This window comes from Phyllostomus discolor, chromosome 9 (genome assembly GCF_004126475.2).
Source record: "Phyllostomus discolor isolate MPI-MPIP mPhyDis1 chromosome 9, mPhyDis1.pri.v3, whole genome shotgun sequence".
Lineage (NCBI taxonomy): Eukaryota > Metazoa > Chordata > Mammalia > Chiroptera > Phyllostomidae > Phyllostomus > Phyllostomus discolor.
The window spans coordinates 81,949,864-81,976,043 of record NC_040911.2 but is presented as its reverse complement, the minus strand read 5'-3'; the positions used below and the strand labels follow the sequence as shown (position 1 = coordinate 81,976,043).

General features: G+C 47.6%; 3 protein-coding genes and 5 non-coding genes across 13 annotated transcripts in view; 7 read left to right on the top strand and 1 right to left on the bottom strand.

The window, feature by feature from the left end:
• Positions 1 to 4,732, top strand: part of TMC2 (transmembrane channel like 2) — a 58,743-nt gene extending 54,011 nt beyond the window's left edge. The window contains exons 19-20 of the mRNA XM_028524850.2: positions 441 to 558; positions 4,515 to 4,732. Of these exons, the coding sequence (XP_028380651.1) occupies positions 441 to 558; positions 4,515 to 4,732 (336 nt within the window). The remainder of the gene's footprint in view (positions 1 to 440; positions 559 to 4,514) is intronic.
• A 7,520-nt stretch (positions 4,733 to 12,252) lies between these two features.
• On the top strand, positions 12,253 to 17,588 carry NOP56 (NOP56 ribonucleoprotein). The gene is made up of 12 exons (XM_036009637.1): positions 12,253 to 12,562; positions 12,715 to 12,804; positions 13,118 to 13,232; positions 13,806 to 13,967; positions 14,140 to 14,338; positions 14,673 to 14,860; positions 14,944 to 15,095; positions 15,281 to 15,381; positions 15,741 to 15,889; positions 16,106 to 16,227; positions 16,420 to 16,555; positions 17,144 to 17,588. The coding sequence occupies exons 1-12, from the start codon at positions 12,560 to 12,562 to the stop codon at positions 17,518 to 17,520; spliced, it is 1,794 nt and encodes a 597-aa protein (XP_035865530.1). The 5' UTR covers positions 12,253 to 12,559; the 3' UTR covers positions 17,521 to 17,588.
• LOC114507185 lies at positions 13,580 to 13,647 on the top strand. Its single transcript, XR_003685454.1, has one exon. It is a non-coding gene; the product is annotated as a small nucleolar RNA SNORD110 (small nucleolar RNA).
• Positions 14,452 to 14,583, top strand: LOC114507171. The gene has a single exon (XR_003685441.1). It is a non-coding gene; the product is annotated as a small nucleolar RNA SNORA51 (small nucleolar RNA).
• Positions 15,444 to 15,530, top strand: LOC114507184. Its single transcript, XR_003685453.1, has one exon. It is a non-coding gene; the product is annotated as a small nucleolar RNA SNORD86 (small nucleolar RNA).
• On the top strand, positions 15,945 to 16,015 carry LOC114507155. The gene has a single exon (XR_003685426.1). It is a non-coding gene; the product is annotated as a small nucleolar RNA SNORD56 (small nucleolar RNA).
• LOC114507154 lies at positions 16,273 to 16,346 on the top strand. Its single transcript, XR_003685425.1, has one exon. It is a non-coding gene; the product is annotated as a small nucleolar RNA SNORD57 (small nucleolar RNA).
• Positions 17,581 to 22,679, bottom strand: IDH3B (isocitrate dehydrogenase (NAD(+)) 3 non-catalytic subunit beta). Of its 6 annotated transcripts, none has more exons than XR_004899356.1 (13): positions 22,590 to 22,678; positions 22,397 to 22,477; positions 22,165 to 22,269; positions 21,945 to 22,065; positions 20,227 to 20,287; positions 20,021 to 20,153; positions 19,790 to 19,923; positions 19,594 to 19,696; positions 19,355 to 19,501; positions 19,073 to 19,167; positions 18,899 to 18,959; positions 17,797 to 18,002; positions 17,582 to 17,698 (listed from the first exon to the last, which is right to left on the bottom strand). XR_004899356.1 is itself a non-coding variant. In XM_036009638.1 (12 exons), exons 1-12 carry the CDS (start codon positions 22,623 to 22,625, stop codon positions 17,600 to 17,602), a joined length of 1,176 nt encoding a protein of 391 aa, XP_035865531.1. In that variant the 5' UTR covers positions 22,626 to 22,679; the 3' UTR covers positions 17,581 to 17,599. The 6 variants fall into 6 exon arrangements, 4 of the variants coding, with proteins under 4 accessions (XP_035865531.1, XP_028379524.1, XP_035865532.1 ...); XR_003685369.2 differs by having other exon boundaries at positions 22,165 to 22,263; XM_036009638.1 differs by lacking the exon at positions 17,797 to 18,002 and having other exon boundaries at positions 17,581 to 17,698; positions 22,590 to 22,679.
• Positions 22,680 to 26,180: the final 3,501 nt, after the last annotated feature.

Below are 26,180 nucleotides of genomic sequence, written 5' to 3'. Positions count from 1 at the left end.
GCTCTCCCACCCCCATCCCCACCGCCTGCAGACGGTAAACCCCCTCTACACCCTGTCTTCCTCGATTCCTCACTGCCTCTGGTGGAACTAATCTCATCTGCCTCATAGCCATTCCCCTCCCTATCCCCACTTCCTTAATCTTACTGGGCTCCTGCCCTGATAACGAAAACCACTAAACTAGAGGATTGGAGGGCTTCCATCCTCCCCAGGCCTGATGCTCCTGCAAATGCAGCACAAACTCGAACTTGAGTCCCGAGTCTCCGAGTCTCCGAGTCTCCGCTGCCCTCGCAGTCAGTCATTGAGGACGAATAACAGGCAGTTTAAGGTGGTTCCCAAGAACTGAAGATTAAATCCTTACCCCATCGAGTTCACCATCCTGGGCTCTGAGACACAAACTCCCGTTTCCCTGGCGGAGATCAACCATTAGTTTTTTCCTGCAGCTCCGTGAGGTTGAGAAGAGCCACAAATCTGTCAAAAGCAGGGCCACAGCCAGAGATTCAGAGGACACAGCTAAAGACAGCTCCAAAAATACCACCCAGCTCCAACTCACCAAAGCAGGTAAATTGTGTTTCATGATTGGTTACTTTTTACAAGGCCACAGGGAAAGGAGTCAAGAGCATATGTTGTAAAACCAGACAGATCTGGGGTTGAAATCAGAATCTGGATGATCACGAGCTGTGTGAAGTCGGGCCAGTGAAAATACGGATAAGTCACAGTGCCGACCCCATGCAGTGGTGAAAATGAGATGGAGCATGTGTTAAAGAAAAGCGCTTCACAGAACTCCCGGCACAGAGAAGGACCCGACCGAGGAAAACAAGCTGGTAGAGGGTGCAGGTGTCTCTGTGGAATGGGGAAGTAGCACCGCTTGTCTTGCAGGGTCGTTGCACTCATTTCTATCCTCCCAGTCTCTCGTGACATCTTCTGGGGTGACTTTTCCTCTCTCTGTTCCTCACAATTTAGTTGTTGTTTCTGAAGTGATTTTTGTCTTCTTCAGTTTCTCTCCTGAATCTGTTAGTTCCCATGTCATAACCTCTTGATGTCTGACTACTTAACCGAACATGGGAACACTACTGGTGTCCATGACACCCCTTTAAGATGCTCAGTGCTCGCTGACATGGGTCGCAGCTGCCTGGGGATGGGGAAAGTGTTTGTTTTTAGGTTGTTTTGAGTGATTTCTTCAGAAGGAATGGGAGATTTGCATCTAGCAACTGCTGTTTTGTATTCTCTTTAAAAAGAAAAGCACTAGAATATTTAGAAATAAAAGGATGAGAAATAACCACATTCAGCCCAAAGAAAGTGTCACAGAGCTTCAGAGGGGACTAAGCAGAAAGCATCTCCACCTTGTGCCGGGGTCCAGCCTTGGCGGGGTCTCAGGGTCCCTGAAGGATGCACGGCTAAGGCGAAGAGACTGAAGCGAGACACCCAGTGGGGTGCCAGAGGACAGCCAGGCTTTTTGAGCCCAACCGACTCACCGAAAAAAATCAATCTTTATTTTTATAGGGGAGGTTATACAACATTCAATGCATAGTGTGATTATTAAAACAGAAATGGTTACCACAGAAATAATTTCTTAAAACACAAATTTTACAAATTAAGCATGTTAAACAAAGAAATAACCAAAAAGTACAGGAAGTCCCACAGATCAACCATATTAAACAAGTTATTTTGACCAAGAGGGTCATTAATCAGTTAGCCAACAAAGCTATACAGGCACAAACTTTCAGGTGCCAATTAATAACTAGGTATCTATTAAAATTCTAGGACTTGGTCTAAATTAAAAGGATGCAAGGGGTGATTTGTAGGTATATAAAAATCAACTATTATCCATTGAAATTAAATTTATCTCGATTAGGTAACTCAATTTTTGCCTAGGTTTTTTGATTTATACATCTTGGGGGGGGCATGTTTTGTGTTCATTTCCATGTATTGAGATTATTATTCTCAACTAAAACTCCTTGTTTCTATACATTCCTGTCCAGGGTATGGGAGGGGTAGTGGCTCTAATAAATCTTAAGCTTTCAGGTGGTGACTCCCTAAGAAACATTCCTAGCAACAGCTTCCTTCAGCGTTCTGGCAGTTGGTCTGCCCATAGTTTAATTTTGTCCTTAACTTCCCAGGTGAGGGAAACAGGCAGCATTATGGTTGCTAGGGGTCTCTATTCTGTGGTCAACAAGTCATTTCACACAGAATCAGAGGCATCGTGCAGTTTTTTGTTATAAAGCACAGGTGTCCCAAAATCTCACCACCTGATGCTAACAGGGACAGGCATACGGGAAGAGATAGACAGGAGATCCGACCACAGTCGCCTCTGCTGTGCAGATGCATCTCATCCGTCCCGACTGTGTCAAGGGTCAGTTGTTGGACAGCCTCCAACAACCTTGGGAGCAAGAAAAGGTCCAACTGAAAAAGACCATCTCTGAAGTGACCCCATTTTCCAAAGACTGTACCTGTTTTGAAATTAAACAGTGCCAGTATGCTGTGATTTTGGCCTTTGGTGTGAGAATTGAGTAAGAGGCACAAGAGATGATTGGTAGTTTAGGGGTTATAATTTTTAGTGCAGAAATGACCATTTATTTCATGAACTTAGAACACATAGGCAGGACTAAGAGAAAAAGAAACAAGAATTTTAGCACATAGCAGTATTCCCCTGCAAGATGAAAATCCTCCATCAGTTTATTTTCTGTTCTTCAGACCCATGAGGAAAGGGAGTGCCTGTGGAAACAGGTCAGGAGAAACAGGGCACCCATGTGCTTCCCCAGCAAACACTCTGTGGCTACTAGAGCTGTCACGAGCATTCTAGTGCCCAGTGTCAGTGTTGGAATGGTAACAAGTTACTGTTGACTAGTGACCTGTAACAAGTGAACAAGTGGATATTGGAAAAAGAGGGCAAGGAGTCTGTGTTGGCATAGAACCCATCCCTGGTGAGTTCCCCCAGATCAGGGGAAGATGTTTCGAAGCTGCAGACCTTCTTGTCAGTGAGGTCAGCTGCCAGTCCATCGTGGCCGCACGGGTTGGTTCAGAGGTGAAAGGCAGAAGACTGCCTGACCAGCAGCTCATTCTTGTGAAGCTGGGGACAATATCTGAAATCACCTAATTTTTCCACATAGGTTAGGAAATGGAATAAATATGATACTATGTCGTAATAATACCAACAAAACAAAAAATGAAGCAGGTGTATTTGTACCCTGATGGACTTAAGCATGGGAGGAAAAGATAAGTGTACAAAATGCTGCTTTCCATGAGAAACCAAGAAACTGACACAGGTTCGACCGTTGTCAATTCATGTCCCCAGGATCCCAATGTGCCTGTCCACCATACCCACTCCTTTACCCTCCCTTCTGTACTGGCTATTGTTTTGAAGTTTGCCCTTCTTCAAATTTTAATTTTTTTATTGAATTTATTGGGGTGACATTGGTTAATGAAAGTATATAGGTTTCAGGTGTACAATTCCATAACACATTAGCTGTATATTGTACTGTGTGTTCACCACCCCAAGTCATGTCTCTTTCCAACCCCATTTATCCCCCCTGGCCTCCCCTCACCCCCATCTCCCTCTGGTAATCACCATACTGTTGTCTAGGAGGCTTATTTAGGTTTTGTTCAATTTTTTGCCCTTTCAATTTTATATTGATCCAATCACTGCTGCGGAATTTGATTTTTTTTAAATGAAAATGCTATCTGAACCTATCCATTGGAGCTTAGGAAGATGGTCAGCCTTTAGTCTGGGAATCCCAATAGTCTCGCTGCCGCCCTCACTCAGCTTCTTTTTTCAAAGTATTCACTGGAATGATCTCAGCTGCTATAGCAAACACTAATGGCTCAAACACAGTAAAAGCGTACTTCTCACTCAGCAGAACATCCAAATTGGGCGTTCCCATTTGATGGCCACCTTCTTCCAAAGTGACGATGCAGAGACGCTGGTTCCTTCCATCCTGTCACTCTGCCTGTGTCAAGTTAGTGCAAGGGGAGGCACCTAGAAGACACACCAGAAGGGGTGCACGTCAAAGCCTGGACTTCAGTCACGGGCCACCCCCATCTGTCATGGAAACTTGGTCATTTCTGTGTCCCAGAAACTGGGTTTGGTGAGGAATGAGCCAGTAATTGCCCCTCACTCGGAGTTAAGGGAAAAGAAAGAAACAAGCAAAAGAGCTGAGCTGGAAACTGGATCTGATTCCAGTTTACACAACCCGTTCCATTATATACCTCTGAGGCTGTCATTATTGTTGTCCAATTGTATACTCAAGAAAACCCAGGTCGGAGTCTAGCCCAGGGCCAGCATTCAAAATCGAGTTCTCCAGCCAGCAGGCCATATTCCTCCAGCAGATCTGTTCATGCAAAGGCTAGGCCAAGGTACCCCCAGAGGGCTGAGGGGGAGCTGACCTTTCTCAAATCACCAAATAGGACTGAAATCTACATACAGAGCAAGGCAGCTTCCAAGGGCTCCAGTTCAATACCAAAAAAAAACTGTAGCAAAATCTCTCATACACTCATTCTTGTCTTGGTTCTTTTTCCAGGCACCACGCCTCACTCTGCCAGCCAAAGCCAGACCCTAGACAGGAAGGCGCAGGGCCCTGGGACCTCCAGTTCTGCCGGTAGGACCAGGCTGCCTGCCTCCAGCCACCTCCCTGTGTCTCGGCCTCCCAGCCTCAGACCAGATTCTGGCCAAGCCCGGCCTCAGACTCACCCTGGGAGGTCAGCCTCCAAAAAGAGTGCTCAGAGACCTCCCCACTGACAGCTGGGACTCACAGGAGCCCCATCCTGGGGCTGAACCTTGAGCTCAACCAGCTCACACATCCAAATTGGTGTTCTCTCTCCTTTTACTGAATGTGGGGCCTTTGAATACTTAGTCTCAGGCCCTTGTCAGCTCCTGAAACTGGAGGACAATGGCTCCATCTGCCCTTAGGGGAGCTGAGCCTCCTGCCTCCCCATAACTGTCCTTCCCAGTATCTTTGCTCAGGCACCTCTGGACCTTGTGCTCATGGTGGTTTCCCTTGGCTCCAGACTTTGGGAGGAGAGGGCAGGGCTGCGACCACCACCCCAGACTTTCTTCATGGTGCCCATGTTGGGACAGAGGTTTCTGCCAGCCCCACCAATGGGAAGGAGGGTGCAGAGGGGTCCACATTCCTGACCATTGCCTTTGTCCGAAGGAGGTAAGACAGATAAAATAAAAAGTACAAGAAGCCAATGAAAATAAAACTAAATGAACCAAAGTCCAGCCATGGTGAGTGAGAATGGTGACCCAGAGCCCAGTCTGAGGAGAGCTGAGGCCAGTAAGCACCCAAAATGCACTGGAGCCTCCCAGCAGCAAGGCAAGGAGGAGTGAGCAACAGAGTCCTCTTACCTGACTGAAGGCTGCTCAGGGCAGAAAAGTATTTTTCATGCATCAGTTTCTAAAAGGAATTTGATAGCCTGCTTGTTGTATAAGAGAAGCTGGAGATTTCTTTGAGGAGGCTTGCAAGGGGCGCAATGCCGAGCCCTGACTCCAACGATCCCATGGTCACCTAGTGTCACGGGCTCCATGAAGAGTGTTTCCCAGGCAGCACAACAGGGAGGCTGGACCATCAGGAAGGCCTTGCCAGCAAGGGCAAAGGCACAGCACTGTCATGGTCCAACACTGTTCAACAGCCCAGGTGTCTTGCAAGAAGTTCCCTCCTTTTCTCCTACCTGGTGCTCCCAGACGCAGGTGAGCACGTGGCTTCAGGCTCAAGGGACCATCTCACTTCATGTCTGAGTGTTCTAAAAAAAGTCCTTTCCCTCGGCCACCACCCAATCATGTCCCCAGGGGTTCTCAGGAGACTCCCCCACACCCTGAAAGTTAGCCAAGTCCTGGTGGAGATTTTAGAGATTTCATAAGCTATGCAACTAAAGTAATTTCCAACTTCCCTCCTAATTCCTTCCCTTCCCAACCTAGTTCTAAAACCTCACACATGAACTGGGATGGCATGGGAATGAGGACACATGACCGGGAGAAATTATAAATTATTTCACCCCCGTGCATCTCCAGGCAAGGCTAAATAAGATATGGCTGATGGCTTATCTCCATGGAAGCAAGACCCAATCCCCAAATCCAAAAATGTTTGTGCATCACATGCCTTCTGAAGGGCACGCCCTGGTTCTGAACTAACCTACCTGAAAACTTGACACAAGAATCCACAGAATCTAACCCAACCAACCAGGACTGGGAGACCCAACGATGGCCGCCACACTGGCACCTGGCCTTCAAGTCAACCTGTCTGGGGACCATGCCAGTCCCTGGGGAAGGGAACAGGAGAGGCCTCCTAGCGATCACTGTCAGGCTTCTCGTGGCTATGGATGTCCCTAAACACCACCATAAACAAAAACAAGTCATCCCATCCTGATATGAGGGGATATCTGCTATCTACTGCTGCACAACAGATTGTTCCCAAAATCTAACAGCTTAAAACAATAAACATTTATTATCTCGTACTGTTTCTGTGGATCAAAAATGTGGGGTGATAGTCAATAATATTGTATTAACAATGTAGGTTTTCCGTTGGGTACTTGAATTATTGGGGGGATCCCTTCATAAATTATATAATTGTCTAACTACTATGCTGTACATCTGAAACTAATATAATATTGAATGTCAAGTGTAACTGAAAAATAAAATTTAAAAAACAATTTGGGAATGGCTTCACTGGGCAGCTGTGGTTCTGGATATTGCGGTCAAGACCTCAGGCAGGTTGGGCTGCAGCCATCAGAGGACTTGACTGCAGATGGAGATCTGTCTGCAAGATGGCATGCACACGTGGCCATTGGCAAACGGCTTTAGGTCTTTGCTGGCTATTAACAGGAAACTTTGATTACTCCCTGCACAGACCTCTTCACAGGGCTGATGGGGTGTCCTCACAACATAGCAGCTGCTTTTCCCCAGAGCAAGTAATCCAGGAGAGCAAGCACAGGGGAAGCCACAGTACAACACCTTCTGTGACCTAGTCTCCGAAGTTACCCCATCAATTCTAGCACTTCCTACTCATTAGCACTGAGTCACTAAGTCTAGCCCATACTCTAGGGGGAGAAGATTAGCTGGGTCTCTTGAAGGGGGCAGTTATCAAAGAATTTTTGGACATATATTAACAGGAGGTTTCCTAATTCAAATAGTTACAAGAACTCTATTTAGAAAACTCTAAAGCTTTTTTTGAAAGACACCTAAATTAGAGGATTAGACACTGGTGGCCTCCCAGGACCCTCAAGCAACAGAGAACTTCCGGTGAGTTAGGGAGGTGGGCAGAGGAAGAAGGCAAAAGTAAGGGAGGAGCATGTTGATGGGGTGTGGCTTCACAGCTGGGACATGTTATTAGAGAACAACCTAAAGATTGTTATCATCTCTGCATTCTTGGGTTTGACTTCCAGCTCATTCTATCTTGAAACTTCACTATCTGGCCTGTCCAGGGGCCATCAGGCATGAAGACTCCCTTCCTTCTTTCCTTGCTTCCTTTCTCCTTTCTTTACCCTCTCCCTCCCCTTTTCCTCCCTCCATCCCCCTCCTGTTTTTCTCTTTCTTCAGATCACCTGAGAATGATTTGAATTAGAAAGCCCGCTTAACAATTTATCCAGAGAATTATAACTGGATGATATTATAACTAGATGATATAGCTGATATTAGCCTAGTCTGTCTGTGTATTCCTTACCTGGGGAGAAATGAAAGACAATATAACGTGTCAAAAGCTATTTTTGCAGACAGACCCTTTCATTTCTAATGATGTGCATGCTCCAGGTCCATGGAGAGCTCCATCTCACACAGAATCACTTAAGTAGGAACACTTTTTTTGGTGACGATTAAGGCAACCGCCTGCCCCCCCCCCCCCCCAACTTGCATACTCACTGAAACTAGGGAGTGATGCACCAGCCACTAAGGGGACCTGGGCAGGGCGCCAACAGCATCCACTACACTGGTGATCCTCAGATCAGTAAAGTCACTCCCAGCATGTTCTGCAGAACCCTGCCCAGAGCTGGGGCACCAAAGTTTCTCAGGCTCTGTAAGGAGCAATAAGAAATAAACCCACCATGAAGAAAGGAACATTTTTCTCTCTTGATCTCGCAGAAGTGGAGAAGAATGCTCCCTTGAGAACCTGAGAATTTATATCCACAAGGCAGCCCTAACGCAGAGAATCTAAATTCCTAGAACAGCTGTGTGTCCCAAAAAACTCAACGGGAAAATTTTCAAGTGATCTTTGGTTAATAGTACTTCCAAGAAAGAGGGTGGAAGAAGCAAAGAAACAATGACAAAAAATCATGCCAAATAGAAAGCATGTAGAGGATAAAAATAAAACGTATCAGGAATGAAAATAAAGGCTAATAACCTAAGCCCTCCAGACAGAAGACAGAGATTATCAAATAAACATCTAAACCCCATGTATTGTTTCCAAGAGATGCCTTCAAAATCTGAGACTCGAGCAAGTGGGCTCTTTACCCCTTTTGGTTCCTAGGAAACCAAAACTGAAATACAATTTTCAAGGGCCAAGTCACCAGGTGCGTGAACACCATCCAATTTTGTGAGCTGGACCTGTTTGCCAGTGCTGATGCTTTCCATCGAGGGCAGCTCTCTGCAGCACTATGCCAGATCATTTATTCCTCAGCGAAGTATTGGTTTCAAACATGTAACGAAACACCCAGGCTCATGGCTGGGGCACATAAGGTATATACAGGTATCTCCATCCCAAACCATGCCTGGAAAATGGGCAATATAAACCCAAATTCTGTCACGAAGATTCAATAAGTTGACACGTACGTGTAAGACTAAATGCAAAGCATTCAGCTAACTGACCAATAGATAACAGATATTATCACAGCTACAGATAAGATGAAATATCCTCAGGCTGAGGTTATGAACACAAACACCATCCACTAAACAAAACTTTTACCCTCTAATTCTAATCAACTCTGAGCCTCAGAAGCTGCACCTGAAAAGACAAGATCTCTGGGCTAGATGGTCTTCCTCAGACGCTTTTCGTTCTTCTGTTCCTATGGAAAGAAATGTTGCATATGTGGCTAACTCTTTACCAAATACTTCTGCAGGGTTTCTTTCCACATTTGAGAAAAGAGCTAAGGAATTGCTAGAAGCCTTTGGAGGTTGATGGGGTTTCTCATTTGAGAAATGAGTGAGTGCCGCCATCTTGTGGTCGTTTCATGCAATTTCCTTTCCTGAAGCTCTAGTCAGTGGAATTGAAACAGTCATACTTAGTTTTCACCTCCGGCTAGTTCGGAGAAATGCATCGTTAGGCAATTTTGTCACTGTGTGAACATCTCAGAGCCTACTTACCACAAATGTAGATGGTACAGCTTACTATACACCTAGGCTATATGGTATACTACCCTCATGTATAAGGTCAGTCGTTATGTGGCATATAACTAGCACATTCCATTTCCAGAGGTCCCCATTAGCATTTCCCAGAGTAAAAACTCTGGGTTAATTTACACCAAAATGACACAATGAGCCATAGACCGGACTACATAAAAGAGTTATAGATGTTGCAGTGTATAGTCCTTCCCAATGGGTGAACAGTCCTATCTACCCAAAGAAAAGACCCCAGATGCCACATGGCTTTCAAGTTTGAGACTGGACTGTGCCCTGGAAACCCACAGCTCCCCCTTCAGACCTGCTGCCCATGAAGGGCATTTTCTCAGCAGGAACTTTTGGGAAATCTGGCTTGCATATCACCTCCAAATTAATCTCCATTCAAACACAGTGTAGTGGAGAAGAGTCTCTACTGCCGCCGGGTAGAAACAACAAGGTGCCCGCTCCAATAAAACAAGGCCCTCGGGCCTTGTTTGCCACCTGTATGCTAGACCCTTCAGTCTTTGTCCAACTACTGCCCAGGATCAATCTTACACCTCTAGCAGGTTCTTCTCCTGTTTCAAGCTTTTGCTTCCACCCTCCCTTCTTCATCTCTTAAGGACCTAAACATTCGTCCATAAATACCTAAAGCCCTGGCCAGATAGCTCAGTTGTTTAGAGTTGAAGGCATCCCAACATGCCAAGGTTGCAGGTTCAATCCTCAGTCAGGGCACATACAGGAATCAATCAATGAAGGCATAAATAAGTGAAACAGCACATCGATGTTTCTCTCTCTCCCTTCCTCTCTCTAAAATCAATAAATGGACAAATAAATATATAAATACCCAAAGCCCTTCCTCGGGAGCACTGGCCTCTCCAAACAGTCTTCTGGCCAGTCTCCTATACTACTGCATTTTGGCACTTGGTTATGCGCATTCTCCCATATAAAGTCTCTGAAGTCAGAAGTCAAGGGTTATGTTTTTATTTTTCTCCCAGACCTCTGCATTGCTTACTCCCTTACTTAAGATCTCTGCCCAAATGTTACCTCTTCCCTGAGGGCCTCTACAAAACAATGCAATCTTCCTTAATACTTATCAACATATTTACTTGATTTTCAGTCTCCCTGTAGAATGTAAACTCCATAATGGTACTGACTTGGTTTGCTTACTACTGTATCCTGCATCTAGAAAGATACCTGGCATGCAACAGGCACTGAACTGGTGAGCTGGCCCTCCCAAATATGGATGGCATTTCAAGTGCCAGAACAAAACGAAAGGTGAGAAGAGCAAATCACAGTAGTACAGCGGGACTTGTCACTGTTAATTCGTTCTGCAACTTGTGACGAATGTCAAAACCAACGAGCACCAAACAATGAAGCATTTTCTCTTGAGCTGTGACTCATACAAATTCTAGCAAGTGCAACAAGTCCTGAGCAAGTGCTAAGTGCTAAAACATTTTTTTCTTGTCAAAAGGGGATGAGTACAGGGTTTGACAAGTTCTGAAGCCAATCAGTATCGAGATATGACTGTAGTTCAGTATCAAGATATGACTGTAGTTCTATCTCTGCTTGAACTGAGACATCCACCTTCTTCCCTCAGACATCGGTCAGTGCTCCTGGCTCACATGCTTTCAGACTCAGGTGCAGATTTATCCGTCCAAAATGTGACTGTGGGTAGCTTTTAGCTCAGCAACTCTCAGGCTTTTTGTATTTAATGCACAAAAACAAATAAATATATATACACATTTATATTTAAACATATAACATGTATGTTTAGCTGAGACAAGTTTTACAGATGAATATCCCTTACTCTATGTGACATACTATTATTTCCTATTCTCTTTCATCCTATCTCTAAACTAATTCTGCAGTCCATTAATGGATTCTGATTTCTTTGAAAATCCCTACCTTAGTAGATAAGCACCTGTAACCCTGGGAATATTTAGAATTAAGTATAAAAGTAATGAACTAAATCAAAGTCATAGCATTAATATTCTCCATAACATTTTGAAACCATCTACTTAATCTGGTATTTTTAACGTTTAAGAAACTTTAACATTATAATTGTGCAATTCTATTTTAAAATATGAAATGGAATAACTGATTCAGACTCATGACTGTAAGTGGACATATGTAACAAAACGTTCACAAGCAATACTGAGATTATGAAATTTTAAGATTTACCAACCATATTTTTAAGTTTAATATAATAGGCTTTAGGAGTGAGCTCAGTATTTGGATTTTGTCAAGTAACATAATTGCTTAAGAAGAAAATAAAATATATTAAACTTATGTTACTTAAAAAAAACCTTTAAATGACTTTTTTTTAAAATTTACCGGCACATATACTACTTTAGGATAACCAAGTTTTAATATCAACTATTAAAGCAAAGGTAACTCACAAGTCGCCTGAGTGTCCAAAAGCCACCCTCGTGCACACGGCAGCAGCTCCTAATTTCTTGGAGCTAACAGGGGGGTAATATTGAAGGGCTCTTCAACAAGGGAAGCAACACGTGTTCCTGCAAAAGGAGCTCAAGGGGAAGGAGCACTCTACCTTCCCCCTGAGGAAAAGGTGGGGTCGTCTTCCTTTTCTACTCTATCGCCTGCCATCCTCATTTTAGGAAAGGAAATACACAAAACACAACTTGAAAGCACAAAACCATCCACCAGGAGTGACGATTCCTCAGGGTCTGCGCCAGCACGCTCCAGGCCACGCTTCCGTAGCAGAGAAGACGAAAGGGCGCGCGGTTCCGGACTCCGGAGAGGGTCGGCCCCAGTGGGAGGCGGGGACGAAAGGGTCCTAGGGGTGGGGGTAGAATGCAGGAGCCCGTTGTCACCCGCGCTGCGGAAAGCATGCTCGACACCCATTTCCAGCCTGGGGATGATCACCTCAGCCGGTGCAGGACGTCCCGGCCGGTTTTCACTTAACTCTGTGGCCCGTAACTTATATGATGAGAACATGAGGACCTGGACTATTACACAGAAAAGCATTTTCCTAAACCGTTCTGCTGCCAGCAGGACTGGGCCCGGGCCCAGGCCCGGGCCCGCGCCGCAGCAGAGACCGGAAAAGGCCAGCCCGCCAGCATTCGCACCACCCCCTCAGCCCGCCCCGCGATACCACGCCGCAGTTCCTTCCGGAGGCGCAGAAAGGTTTCGTCCCCGACCTCTCATTGGTCGACGGTGCGGAGGGCGTGGCCTCCGGTGTCAGGTTCCGCGCGCCAGAGCCCGCTAACCGCATTGCGAGCTGGGCCGGGAGCGGGCGCCATGGTGAGGAGAGGTTGTGGGATGCGAGCTAGGCCAAAGCCGGAGTTGGGCCTGGGTTCGGGCCGCAGCCCTGACCGGAGCCGGGCCCGCCCTGGGAGTGGGGCCGGGCAAAGGTGGGGACCGCGCTGACTCTGGTGCCCTGGCTCCCTTTCCAGGTGCTGCTGCACGTGCTGTTCGAGCACGCGGTCGGCTATGCGCTGCTGGCGCTGAAGGAGGTGGAGGAAATCAGCCTGCTGCAGCCTCAGGTGGGTGGAAGTGGTGGTCTCGCCGGCCGCACCGGCCCCAGCATGCATCGCGCCCTCCCACGTGGCTGGCCTCACGCTTTGGGGTGTGCGCTGGGCCCAGAAACTCCAGAGCCGGGGGTCCTTACCTACGTTTACGATTAGAGTCGTGTTGGGATCATTTAGAAGCCTTTTGTCCGTCTAATTAAGAACCGAGATTTAGGGCCCATTATAGGTTTATTAGCGTTCAGTTTGTTATGTGTGCCCAGGGCTGAGAACTGCTGTAGAGCCAAAAGCGAAGGAAAAAAGACACCTTAAACTTTTTTCCGCCCCTTAGGTGGAGGAGTGCGTGCTCAACCTGGGCAAGTTCCACAACATTGTTCGTCTCGTGGCCTTTTGTCCCTTTGCCTCATCCCAGGTTGCCTTGGAAAATGCTAATTCTGTGTCTGAAGGTGAGTGGTCCACCTCTTAAGTATTTTATAAGATAAGCCGTTGTATTTAAAGCACACAGTCTTCCCTTGTGGGCACAAGTAATAAATGAGTTGTGAGTCAATGAAAACCGGTAGGAGGGACTGGTTCAGTGCTAAACCCAATCACATGTGGTTCTCTGCTACTTGGTTCAGTTGATTGGAAAGAGCGATATTGATACGTAAAAACCAAGAAAAAGGATTGGCACCAGGAGGCAGATTGGGTGCTGAGTATTTCATTGTGCTCAGGTTATGCTTTAAGCTTTTAATTATGCATACCATGCTTGTTATATTGGACCTGAGTGCTGTTCCTCTCATGGTCAATCCAGGCTTTGCAGTGATGACTTGAGTCTGTCAATCCCCTGAGTGCAGTCACTGATGTCTCCATGTCTCTGAGCAAAGCCTGAGGAGAGGGGGGTGTCCAGGCATGCCATCCCAGCATGCTCTGCTGGACCACTTGGTCTGTGCCATAATCAGCAGTTGAAGGGACAGGATCCTTTTTATGTCAGCATTCTTCAGTCTATTAGTAGGAGCTGTTTTTGTTTTTTTAATCCTGAGGTGTTGTTCATGAGGACCTCCGCCTGTTCTTGGAGACTCACCTGCCAGCCAAAAAGAAGAAAGTACTCTTGGGGGTTGGGGACCCCAAGATTGGTGCTGCTATACAAGAGGAATTAGGGTACAATTGCCAGACTGGAGGCGTAATAGCTGAGATTCTTCGAGGTGAGATCATCATCTTTTAACTAATATTCATGCCATTCTTGGCATCTTTTAGGAGGGTTCTGGAAACATTAAGGTACTTAAGGTTGTTTTGGGGGAGCTGTCCTTGTTTGGTGCCCGAGGGTGCAAGAGCAAGCTCAGACCTTTCCTTGCTCATAGTCTTGCCCTCCTCCAGGAGTTCGTCTGCACTTCCACAACTTGGTGAAGGGCTTGACCGATCTGTCTGCTTGTAAAGCTCAACTGGGGCTGGGACACAGTTACTCTCGTGCCAAAGTTAAGTTCAATGTGAACCGAGTGGACAATATGATTATACAGTCCATTAGCCTCCTGGACCAGCTGGATAAGGACATCAATACTTTCTCCATGCGTGTCAGGTAAAGTGCAGGGGCAACCCTTGAGGATGGGGTCTATGGTCTGTGGGTTAGCTAATTTTGAATCCTGAGGTGCTGACTGGCTCCTGTGGGTAGAACAAGGTGGGGTGGGACTGGGCCTCCTGGTGCTTACCACAGGCTGTGTTCTTACACTGTCTGTACAGAAAGAGGAGGCAGAGTAAACCCACCCCATATACACCTCAGCCCAGGCCCTTTGCCTGGTCTGTATTGTGAATCGGGGGACATGGAGTTGAGGAGGTGTAGGGAGAGCTGAGGCTGTAGCTTTGAGCTTTGAGATGTGGCAGCAGGGCCAGGGAGTCATTGTGGCTCTTTGCAGGGAGTGGTATGGATATCACTTTCCTGAGCTGGTGAAGATCATCAATGACAATGCTACTTACTGCCGCATTGCTCAGTTCATTGGAAACCGAAGGGAGCTGAATGAAGAAAAGTTGGAGAAGCTGGAGGAGCTGACAATGGATGGGGCCAAGGCTAAGGCTATTCTGGATGCCTCACGGGCCTCCATGGGTCAGTACAGCACCTGGCAGCCAAAATAAGGTTCCGGACTCTGGATATCTGGCTTCCACATTCATACCCTGTGTGTCCTTCAGGCATGGACATATCAGCCATTGACTTGATAAACATCGAGAGCTTCTCCAGCCGGGTGGTGTCTTTGTCAGAGTACCGCCAGAGCCTGCACACTTACCTGCGGTCCAAGATGAGCCAAGTGGCCCCCAGCCTGTCAGCCCTGATTGGGGAAGCGGTGCGTCATGGGAAACGTAAAACTGGGGGAGTAAGGAATGGTACTGTGTGTTTCCATACTGCTGTATTTCCTGACCCACTATGTTTCCCCCACATGCACTTGATGGGGAGAGGTGAAGCAAGATTATGCAGTTGGTGGGTTGGTGAATCAAGTTTCTTTGACTAATCCCTTGAATCATTCCCCAGGTAGGTGCGCGTCTCATTGCTCATGCTGGCAGCCTCACCAACCTGGCCAAGTATCCAGCATCCACAGTGCAGATCCTTGGGGCTGAAAAGGCCCTGTTCAGGTACCAGTGAGGGCGCCTGCCCGCACTCAGGTACCACTTCTGGTGCCCACTGCTTGTTTGGGGATCACAGTGATGGCTGACCAGGGGCATCCTGACCTATACAGGCCTCTGCTATGGGGGTGATGGCCAGCCCTGGTGTCTGAGTGATTCCCAGGGCCCAGCAAAGGGATCAAGTTTCCAGGTCAGCGACATTGGATGCCTTCCCTCTGCTTCTGGGAGCTGTGGGTTGGCATGAGGTGGGATAGAGAACCAGCCCAGCCTGAGGCTCACTCCAGAGACTGGGGGTTGGGGAGGAGTTGCCTTGGTTATAGGGTTGAAGTTTCTGATCTTCAGCTTTCCACTGAATATTCTTCTCCCAGAGCCTTGAAGACAAGGGGTAACACCCCAAAATATGGACTTATTTTCCACTCCACTTTCATTGGCCGAGCAGCTGCCAAGAACAAAGGCCGCATCTCCCGCTACCTGGCAAACAAATGCAGTATTGCCTCACGAATTGATTGCTTCTCTGGTATGGCTAGGGGAGTTGGCAGTTGGGAGTGGGGGGCTGGATGCCTTAGCAGCTTCTACAATGATGGTAACATTTTTCGTCAACAGCAGTTCACCTAGTGAGTGTTGAGAGTTTGGGTCTGAGTGAAGCTGAGGGCAGAGGAAACCCCGGGGGGTGTGGAATAGTTTGTCCCTCTAGGAGCTGACAGGCTTTGTTTACCCACACACACACATCCAGAGGTACCCACAAGTGTATTTGGGGAGAAGCTTCGAGATCAAGTGGAGGAGCGGCTATCCTTCTATGAGACTGGGATGCTTCCACGAAAAAATCTGGAGGTCATGAAGGAGGCAATGGTTCAGGTCAGTTGGGTTTTGCTGGATAAGGGGGAAACCATAGCTGAGTGTTGGAGGTGATGAACTGTCTCAGCCTGACCTTGTAGAGTGGAGGCAAAAAAAAACTGATTTAATGAGCCTGATCCAATAAAGCCAGGAGAGAGGCCTGGAAGTCCAGGGGTCTTCAGAGCCTTTTCAGCACTTTTTTTTTTTGGCCAGGCAGAGGAAGCGGCTGCTGAGATTACTAGGAAGCTGGAGAAACAGGAGAGAAAACGCTTGAAGAAAGAAAAGAAACGGCTGGCCGCAATTGCCCTCGCATCTTCAGAAAACAGCAGTGCACTGGAGGAGTGTGAGGTCAGTAGGCAGATCAGCCCAAAGCGAAGGTCCTGGACTATAGTTTTCAACAGCAGGACAAAGGATGTGAGTCCAGGCCTTTGCACTGCAACAAGGACCTGCAACCTCTCAAACTGCCTCTTGATTCTATAGGAAGGAGATAGGTGCTGAGAGAACTTGTCCAAGAGCCCAGAGAGCTGGTTGTAGCACACACCGGTTCCCTGGGCAAGTGTGTTCTGTCCTCAGCTGCCTTCCAGGAGTCCTCGACCAGGGGCAATGTGAATCCCTGCTGTCCTTGGGCCATGCATCTGGAGGTGGTAGCTCTTCATAGTGGTGGTGGGGGCAGGGATGTCTGCAACCTGTGAGGTTAAAATCTTCCCTGGGGTTTTTGTTACTGCCTGGTTTGAGGGTACTCTCTGGCACTCAGTTTTGTGGGGTTTTCCTCTTTTAAGTCATTTAACAGCTACAAACCATCCCAGATTCACTGGGCAAATCAGCATTTCCAACAGTCTTTCTGCCCTACTTGATTGCTGGAATTCTGTGGGGTGGTTGGGGAGGGGGGTGCTCATACAGTGGGTGGCAACACTGTTTCATGCCTATTTCCCTCTTTAGACTAATGAAAAACCCAAAAAGAAGAAAAAGCAAAAGCTCCAGGAGGCGGTTCCTCAGGAGAATGGAATGGAAGATCCACCTGTTCCTTTATCCAAACCGAAGAAAAAGAAATCTTTTTCCAAGGAGGAGCTGATTAGTAGTGATCTTGAGGAGACAACTGGCAGTGGGACTGTCCCCAAAAGGAAGAAATCGCTCTTCAAGGAGGAACCGGTTAGTGACCTTGAAGAGGCAGGAAACAGGAGTGTCCCCAAGAAAAAGAGGAAATTTTCTTCCAAAGAGGAGCCACTCAGCAGTGGACCTGAAGAAGCTGTTGGTATCAAGAGCAGCAGCTCCAAGAAAAAGAAAAAGCTCCAAAAGCTCTCCCAGGAAGATTAGAATGGACAGTACCCTCCAGTGCCCAACCCCTTGTATCCCAATAAAAACAAATTCACAAGACTTGACTGTACGTGTTTTATTAGACACCTTTATGTGGATGTGGGTGGGCAAGGGCACCAATGACAGCCTCAGTGTAGTCTTGGCAGGTGGCATAGCCACCCATGTCAGGAGTTCGAACCTGCAGGGGAGAACTGTCATCATCCCTGTGGCCTGAGCCCTTCCCTAGCCCTCCCCACACCCAACACAGTTCCTTAAGGAAGCCAGCCCCGGGACAACCTAGGCTCTGCCCAGAAGGTGGTTATGGTCTAGAGGTTTAAGGGCTCTTCACTGGTCCACTGTACAGAAGGGGAGTGTAGGTAGTATGGTCCTCATGAGGTTGGAGGGAATAAAGGGCTCTAGGCCCCGTATGGGTGCAGGTGGCCGATGACAGACTTGATGAAGTCCGTTGTGGTGCTGTAGCCGCCCATGTCTCGTGTCCGCACCTACATCCACCACAAGCAACAACAGCCGTGGGGAAGAAGAGAAGAGAGCCCATGAAGGGGGGGTAGGGCAGTGCGATGGAAATGAGTCCCAGAAGGCATGACAAGGCCAGAAAGAAGACGTACGTGCAGCAGAAATATGAGGAGGCTGCCAGGTTTGGAAAAACATGGATTCCTGAGGGCCACAGCCACTATTAAAGCTATGCTACAGCCTGGACAGAATGAATGGGAAGCTGAACAGGATGTAAGATGGGAAATGCAGGCCGGTAACAAGATGAAGATGCCTTGAGGAAATAAGGAGACAGACCAAGTGGGAGGAAAGAAAATGGCAGGAGAATGCAAATGAGGATGGGTTTCCAGGGTGGAGAAGACCCAACACCCCTGCCTCATCCTGCCTGCTATCTCCCTCTGCTCCTCCATCCCGCATGCTGTCCCCCCAGATAGAGAGTTGCAAGTTTAGCATTAAGATGGCCCATAAAAGCGCCAATAGATCACAGGTGGCAAACACAAGACTCGAGGGCTGACCTTGTTTTATCCAGACCAGCACCTTGTTTCTACCCAGGGGCAGCGCCGCGCTCCTTGCCCCTAGTTAAGGAGTAATTACATTTACACAGTCCTAAAATTACATTCGGGCCCTTGAAGGCAACCACGAGGTGAAAATGAGTTTGATATCCCTGTAATAGATGGAGCAGGAAAGAGGGAATAGCAGATGGGAACTAAAAAGGCAAGAGATCAAGAGGATGAAACAACCAAGAGAAGGGAGGCAAAGAGCAGCCCTGAGAAGGATGGCAAGATCATAGAGCAGATGTTCTGGGACCCTAGAGGGAAAGGAGACCCCAGTTCAGGTTTCTCAGAGAGCAGTGCTGAGGCCTTGAACCCCACGACCTTTCTAAACTCACCTTGCCAACTTTGATCACCTTCTTCACCGCCTCTGCAATCATGTTGGAGTGATACTCTAGACTGTCAATGTGGACAGAAAGAAACTGAGATTCCCTCTCCTCCTGGGCCCCAGTTTCCCCACCCGTGCCCCCCTCACAACACCCAGCTTCCTCCCCCAGGCCACCATAACCTACTTCAGGTGCTTCAGCATGTTGGAAGCTGAGAGCAGCATGGCTGTGGGGTTGGCTATATTCCTGCCCACTGCCTGGGCGAATGGGTGCCGGGCACCCTGTGGAGAGAGGGGCAGGCTGGAGTCACTGGGAGCAGATGTTATGCAGAAACTAAGATCAGGGGAGGGCATCAGGGAAGACAGAAGTCAGGCTAGGAACACTGAGAAGAGGCATGGGGGGAGCTATCAGGGGACCTGAGGTCAGGAGAAGGGCACACAGAGGACTAAGAGAGATGACCTCACTCACCATCTCAAAAACCGCATACTCTGCACTGTAGCTCTCCCCAGGTACCACACCAGCTCCCCCCACCAGGCCGGCAGCCAGATTGTCAATAATGTTGCCATAGAGATTGGGCATCACCAGCACATCAAACTGGTAAGGATTCTGCACCAGCTGGAAGGAAAAATGTGGGCACAGAGGAGAGAAATAAATTGTACCGCCTGCCCCCCCATCACTGTGAGATGCAGATGTTGGGAGGGCCTTACCTGCATGCAGCAGTTGTCTATGATCATCGTCTCAAACTTGATCTTGGGGTATAGCTCAGCAACTTCCTCACAGCACTGCAGGAACAACCCATCTCCAAGTTTCCTGTCCATGAGCCAAAGGAAACAGGTTCAGTCAAGAGAGTACAGGGAACTATCTTCACAGGGACCTACCCCATGCAAAGCCCATGTCCCTCACATGATGTTGGCCTTGTGGACAGCCGTGACCTTGTTCCGCCCCTTCTTAGTGGCATAGTCGAAAGCGAACTTTGCAATCCGCTGAGATTTGGTTCGAGTGACAATCTTTAAGCACTCAATCACGCCCCTTGCGCTCTGGGTAAGAAGAGAGAAACAGCAGAGTGACACTAGAAAGGAGGAGCTTTGCCTCCTTCCCACCTTCACCCCTCCTCCTCAACTTCTAGGGCATCACCTCATGTTCCAGAGAGCTGTACTCCCCTTCTGTCTGCTCTCGAATGATCACCAGATCTAGATTGTTGTGTCGAGTCACGTACCCAGGAAGTGACTTCACATGGACTACATTGGCAAACAAGTCCAGCTTACGCCTGGGGGTGGGGCAGAGCCGTCAGCACTGCGCCTGGTGCCCCAGTACTCCCTCCACAGTCCCCCGCCACCTACCTCAGTCGCATATCGTAGGAGGCTAGTTCCCCCTTATACTCCATCGGGGTGTGAATCTTTCCTGTATAAACAAAGTTGCAGGAGCAGAAAATGTCAGGCACAAGCCAAGCCCAAGGGAACCCAGATCAGTGTCCAGTCCCCTCAGTGACATCACGTAACCCAGACTCCCATAGCCCACTCCCCACCAGTTGACCCTTAAACTCCTCTAGAGGCAAGCGGCAAAGGGAAATAGTGCAGTTAAAACCAGAAGCATTTTGTCTACTGTTTCATTTTCAGTCACCATATTTAGGTTGAAACCTCAAAATGACCAAAACGGAGGACAGATTTTTTTCATGTTATCACAAAGCCTGGGTTTAATATGTTGAGAAACAATGCAAGGGGATCTTTGACCTTTCTTGATGTTTCTGTGTCTACCTATCTGAGATTTTTTTTCCAGCCAAAAAAAAAATCCACTATGTGGATTTCCATCCAGTATGTGTAAGGTGCTAGAAATATCAACCAAAAACTCAACACACAACTCCTGTTTCCAACGGGGCAAACAATGCAGTGGGGAAGACAGACACTATAAAGGACATGATTTTTAAAACATGACATACACAGAAACCCTGTAGTAATATCAGGAAATGTCACAGAACAGCTGGCACTTCAGCCAGATCTTTGGTCGAGTGTAGTAGATAGCAGATCGAATAGTGACCCCCAAAATGATATGCTCATACCTCAACCCCCAGAACCTGTAAACAATACCTTAGTTAGGAAAATAGTGTTTGCAGATACAATTAAGGATCCTGGGAAGAAATCAAGCTGGATTAGGGTGATCCCAAAATCCAATGGCAAGCAAGCCCTCATACAAGACAAGCAGCAGAAACAGATACACAGGCCCAGAGAGAACAAGGCCATATGAAAACAGGGACAGAGACTGGAGGGATGCATCTACAAGCCAAAGAATGCCTGGAGCCTCCAGGTGCCACCAGGACTGAAGAGCCAAGGAAGGTGTCTCCTCAAAGCCTTCAGAGAGAACCTTGCCAAGACCTTAATTTTGGAATTCTGGCCTCCAGAACAGTAAAAGAATAAATTTCTGTTATTTTAAGGCACCAGTTGTGTGGTAATTGGTTACGACACCCCTAGGAAACCAATACAGTGAGTGAGGAGGATTCTGACAGAGAGCATTAGAACATTCTGAGCAGAAGAAACAGCATAATTGAAGACAATACCTGTACTTGGAAACTAACACAGCCTAGTGGTGACCACAGCACAGAACAAGTGCTGTGGAAACAAGCCAGAAAAGCTGAGAGTCACCGTAGAAAGAACTAACTTTCCTGTGCTAAAACTGGGCATGGCAAAGTCATACTGGTCTTCCCAGGAGAAGAGATGTAGAAGTTGGACTGCAGGGGCAGAACTGGAAACCAAAAAGATCTAATGAGAGGAGTCAAGTAGGGAACCAGGGGGGAGAGAGAAAAGAGGTGGCTAGAAGTGGCGTTCTAGAAACACAATGAACAAGACTTGAGGACCCATGGTGTAGACTCATAGGAAAGTGGCAATTCTGGGAGCTTTCCTTGCACACACAGTTCACATGATCTCTCAACTCCTGTTCTCCCAACTGGTGGGAACAAATGGCCGAGCTCAGGGGAATTCATGCAAACTAGTATGCAGGGAGGGAAGCTTAATGAACATTTGTTCATTTTATTTGAAATGGTACGTCGGCAAGGGGGCACACATACCAATGAGGGCCACCTTGTTCTCTTTCATGGAACTCAGAACTTGCTCCAGCTTCTCCTCAGAAGCCATGTTCTGCACCTCACTCAGGTAATGCTCCTGGAACTCCACTGGAACACAGGCAGCCTTCAGGGACAGGTCCCAAAAATTACAGGGTCATTATCGAGTAATTTCTTTCGAACCCACCCCATGGTCCCTGCGGGCTGATTCCCCCAGGCCACTTGCCTTGAACACCTCCTTGACAGCATGCATCAGTTCAGGCCCCACGCCGTCTCCTGGCACCATGGTCACGGGAAAGGCGCCCTCCACCCTCACGTCCTCGGCCTGCGACCGGGGACATCAGAACTAGAGCTGGGGTGGGAGCAGGAGTCGGGGCGGGGGGGGGGGGGGAGTGGAGTTAGAGGCTGGGGAGGAGGGGTGGGGGAATGGGAGAGACCCGAGCGGGTCTTGCTCTTACCTGGACGCGTGAGGTGGCGTGCGCCACGGCGGAGGTGCACAGGCCCCTCCATGCCCCGGGGGTCGGGGCGGCGACCAGCGCCTGCGACAGACATACACAAGCCTGTGAGGAACGGTCTGGAGTTCTGCAGTGAGCCAAGTAAAACCCGGCCAAATCCCACCCCGCCCCCGCGCGACCTGCTCCCGGGCCTCACTCGGGTCAGCCAGCGGGCACAGCTGAGAGCCGCCATGTTCCCTGCCGGAAGTCGCGAGGGAAGTGACGCCGGAAGTCTGCGCGGCCCTGGCACCCTGACTTCCTGTCTGTTCTAGAACCCTGAATTGTTCTCTCTTGCTCCACCCAACACCCTTGCCCACTCTTCTCCATCCCTCTGTTTTATTCTTTTGTACTTACCCCTTCCTTTGGAGGCTGACACACAACCACTCTGTTTATTGCTTTATTTTCTGTCACCATATTTAATTTATGTTGAAACCTTAAAATAACATGAAAGAAGAATATGGGATTTTACAAGGAAGGATCCCCCAGAAGCCAGAATTTATTTATTCAAAATTGTGTATTTATTTTTACATGTTTAAACTTCAGTCACCTTTGAAGTATTCTCCATTTGATGCAATATAGCTGAAACCGGTAAAGCCGATGTTTGTGCTCCCTGCCACCTCCAGGGAGCTAATGGATTCTGATGCCTTTTAGTGCTTCTGCTGTTTTTTGCTTCACCTCTTCCATATCTGCAAAATGTTTCCCTCTGAGGACTTTTTTCATCTGGGGAAACAAAAAAAAGTTGCTCAGGTGAAATCTGTTGAATAAGGAGGGTGAGGCATGGGGGTCAGGCTGTTTTGGGTCAAAATCTGCTGAATACTCAGCACCATGTGGGCAGGTGTGCCAATAAATCACCCATCATGAAATGTGCAGATGCATTGAAAGAGCCTTCAAAAAAACTTACCAAGGCTGAATGCAGCCTCTCACAACAATGTCATGTGGTACAGTAATACAGATGGGTTCCTAGAACACTCACCTAGTGAGGAAGCCTGTACTACAGGCGGCCCACCCTTCAGAAGATAATTCTGGATTTCTGGGCTACCCTCTTATAAAATGTTTATCAAACAAAGACCTGAATTGAATAACAAGTTGAGAACCAATGCTGGGGAATCTGTCTTAATGTGTCTACCTGTTTGTAATTCATTTAGCCAATACTTGCTGAACATTTATATGGCAGGCACTAAAGGCGTAAATGAACACAACACAATCCATGGGAGAAAGTGTGTGTGTCTAGTTTCTCCTTCAATCTTAGTCTGCCCAGTTCCTTGGCGTTAATCAAGTCTCCTCATTGTTTTTTGTTTTGGGGGGGGGGGTTTCTTGTGTGGTGTTGTTCTTTGCTCAGAGAGTTGTTTCTTTAACAGTGTGTCCTGAGCCTTAATTCCCCTGAGCAGCACTATTAGTGGAGACAGAACTTACTTCAAGCATGTAAGTGTGACTAAAGGGAAATTTCAGACTGATTTATAAAATTCTAGTCACATGAATTTTACAAGTGACATTCCTAAAAACAAAATGACAGAAGGATTTGTACCTCAAAGCACCTATGCCCATGTGTATGTTTCAGTTATGAATGTGTTCTGCTGCAATAAACAGAAAAATCATTAAAAAGGTGAGGGTTGGTGGGGTTCTTCCCTTTGCTTCTGAAGGTAAGGAGTTCCTGGGGTTTTCTTAGCTGCTTGGAGATGTCCCCTGAGATCTACACTCTCTAACTTTTCGCTCTTTCAGCCTAGAGTGTTGTCTGAGATGCTTGTCTTTGGTGCCTCATACTAACCATATGGCTGCTGCAGCTCTGGACATTGCTTCTGCATTCAGAGTTGGAAAGGAGGAGAAAGAACAGTCCCAGCCATATCCGCTGCTTCTGTTGTTGTTCTTTTAAAGAGAGAATTTTTTTGAAAATTTTATTTACTTATTTTTAGAGAGAGGGGAAGGGATGGAGAAAGAGGGAGAGAAACATCAATGTGTGGTTGCCTCTCACATGCCCCCTATTGGGGATCTGGCCTGAAATCCAGGCATGTACCCTGACTGGGAATCAAACCAGTGACCCTTTGGTTCACAGGCTGGCACTCAATGACTGAGCCATACCAGCCAGGGCAAGTATACTAGTCCTTTTGATCAGCTAACACCAGTTTAAGTAGTTTGCATCTGTGATCTTAAAAGAGTTTGGATTTCTCTTTTCTTTTCTTTTTTTTTTTTTGCCATCATTTAGTTTGGGCATCAGGACTGAAACACAGGACTTTTAAAGAAGAGTCAGGCATGACCCAAAAGTGGTCATGGGGAAGGAACTATTGGGAAAGGCAACTGGCTGTGGGCCCTGAGTATCCCTGCACATTGTTGCTGGGTATGCTAAGAGCAAGGTCCTAACTGCTCTTTGCCCACTCCATTTCTCTGACTTGTATTTGTGGTCAGCAACCTTGAGAGATGAACTAATATCTCCCTCTAGCGCTAAGAGCAAGTTTGCTTATTTCCTGCTATAAAAGAGTTGGGTTCCCCAAACCCCACATTCCTCAGAAGCAATACAAACCCACTGCATGTGCAGCATCTACTGGGCCCTCCACATTGCCCCTGTGGGACTTGGGGGAAAGGAAGACAATGTAAACATTATGCTGTGTTGCTTGCTGTGCCATAAATAATAAAGTCCTTTGTCTCTGACCCAGGCATCTCATCTTGGCCAGCATCCATGAAATAGTAAGAGAATAATTATTTCACTTATCAGCAGGGTTAACTCAAATGCCAGACCCTGGCAATTTGGCAGTGAGGATGTGCTTCTGGCAGAGATGTGCTTTCTGGAACAGCGAGGACAGGACCCTGTGGATATCTCAGATCAGGAGATATGAAGAGACCCCTGGCACATGTTAGTGAATCTTCCAAATGGTGGGCAGCAGGACAAGAGTGGCTAGAGAGAGGGTCTCACACTGTTCTACCTGTTAATGAGGCCAAGCAGTGAGAAGCAAGATGCAAACACTCCACCTGAATAGTGCTTTGTTCCTGCTCACTCCTCCATGCGGGAAGTTGGGGGGGGGGTGCTATGAGAGCAGGGCAGCAAGCCCCACAGGCCCAGGGATGTGGCTGCTGAATCAAAGAGTCCTGAAAGCCAAAATAAAATAGTATTAGGGTGTTTGAAATAGAGCTTTAGGTAAACCCAAAACATTGCCAGTTTATTTGCTTGAGCCCTACAAGTGGCCATTCAAGCCCAAAGTGAACAAAAGTCTTGCTTATTTGCACAGACCTATTCTCTCTCTCTGTGCTTTCCCATCTCTCTCCCCTCACTATCCCACCCTCCACTGCTTTGAAGAAAAAGTGGCATATGTCAGGAATTTTCATGGAGGTAAAGGCCTCAAATGTTCATAGCTCTGTAGGACCCAAGTACCCATGTCACTATCTTACCCAGCAGGCAGGGGTGGCTGAAAGCACCAAGGAATGCAGTGGGGGTGGGATGCGGTGGGTGATGGTCTTGGATTGGGTTCTATCTGTACTGAAGCTGGAGGGGAGGGGGAGAAAGCAGTGGTGTACCAATCCTGAAGCCAGAGGCCAAGGGAAATTAAAAGTCTCCCGGCTTCCCCCTCCCCACACCCACCCCCCTTCCCTGTGGCTAGCCTCCCCGACTCAGAGCTCCCTGCCCTCCCTTCCGGAATAGCTTGATCTGTAGCTGTTGCCATAGCTCCTGATCCTGAACTCCTTGGTTTGTTTTCCCATAAGGTTAAAAAAGAAATCACCCAATTTCAACTGATGGGCTTAGAGCAAATTTTTCAGTAGG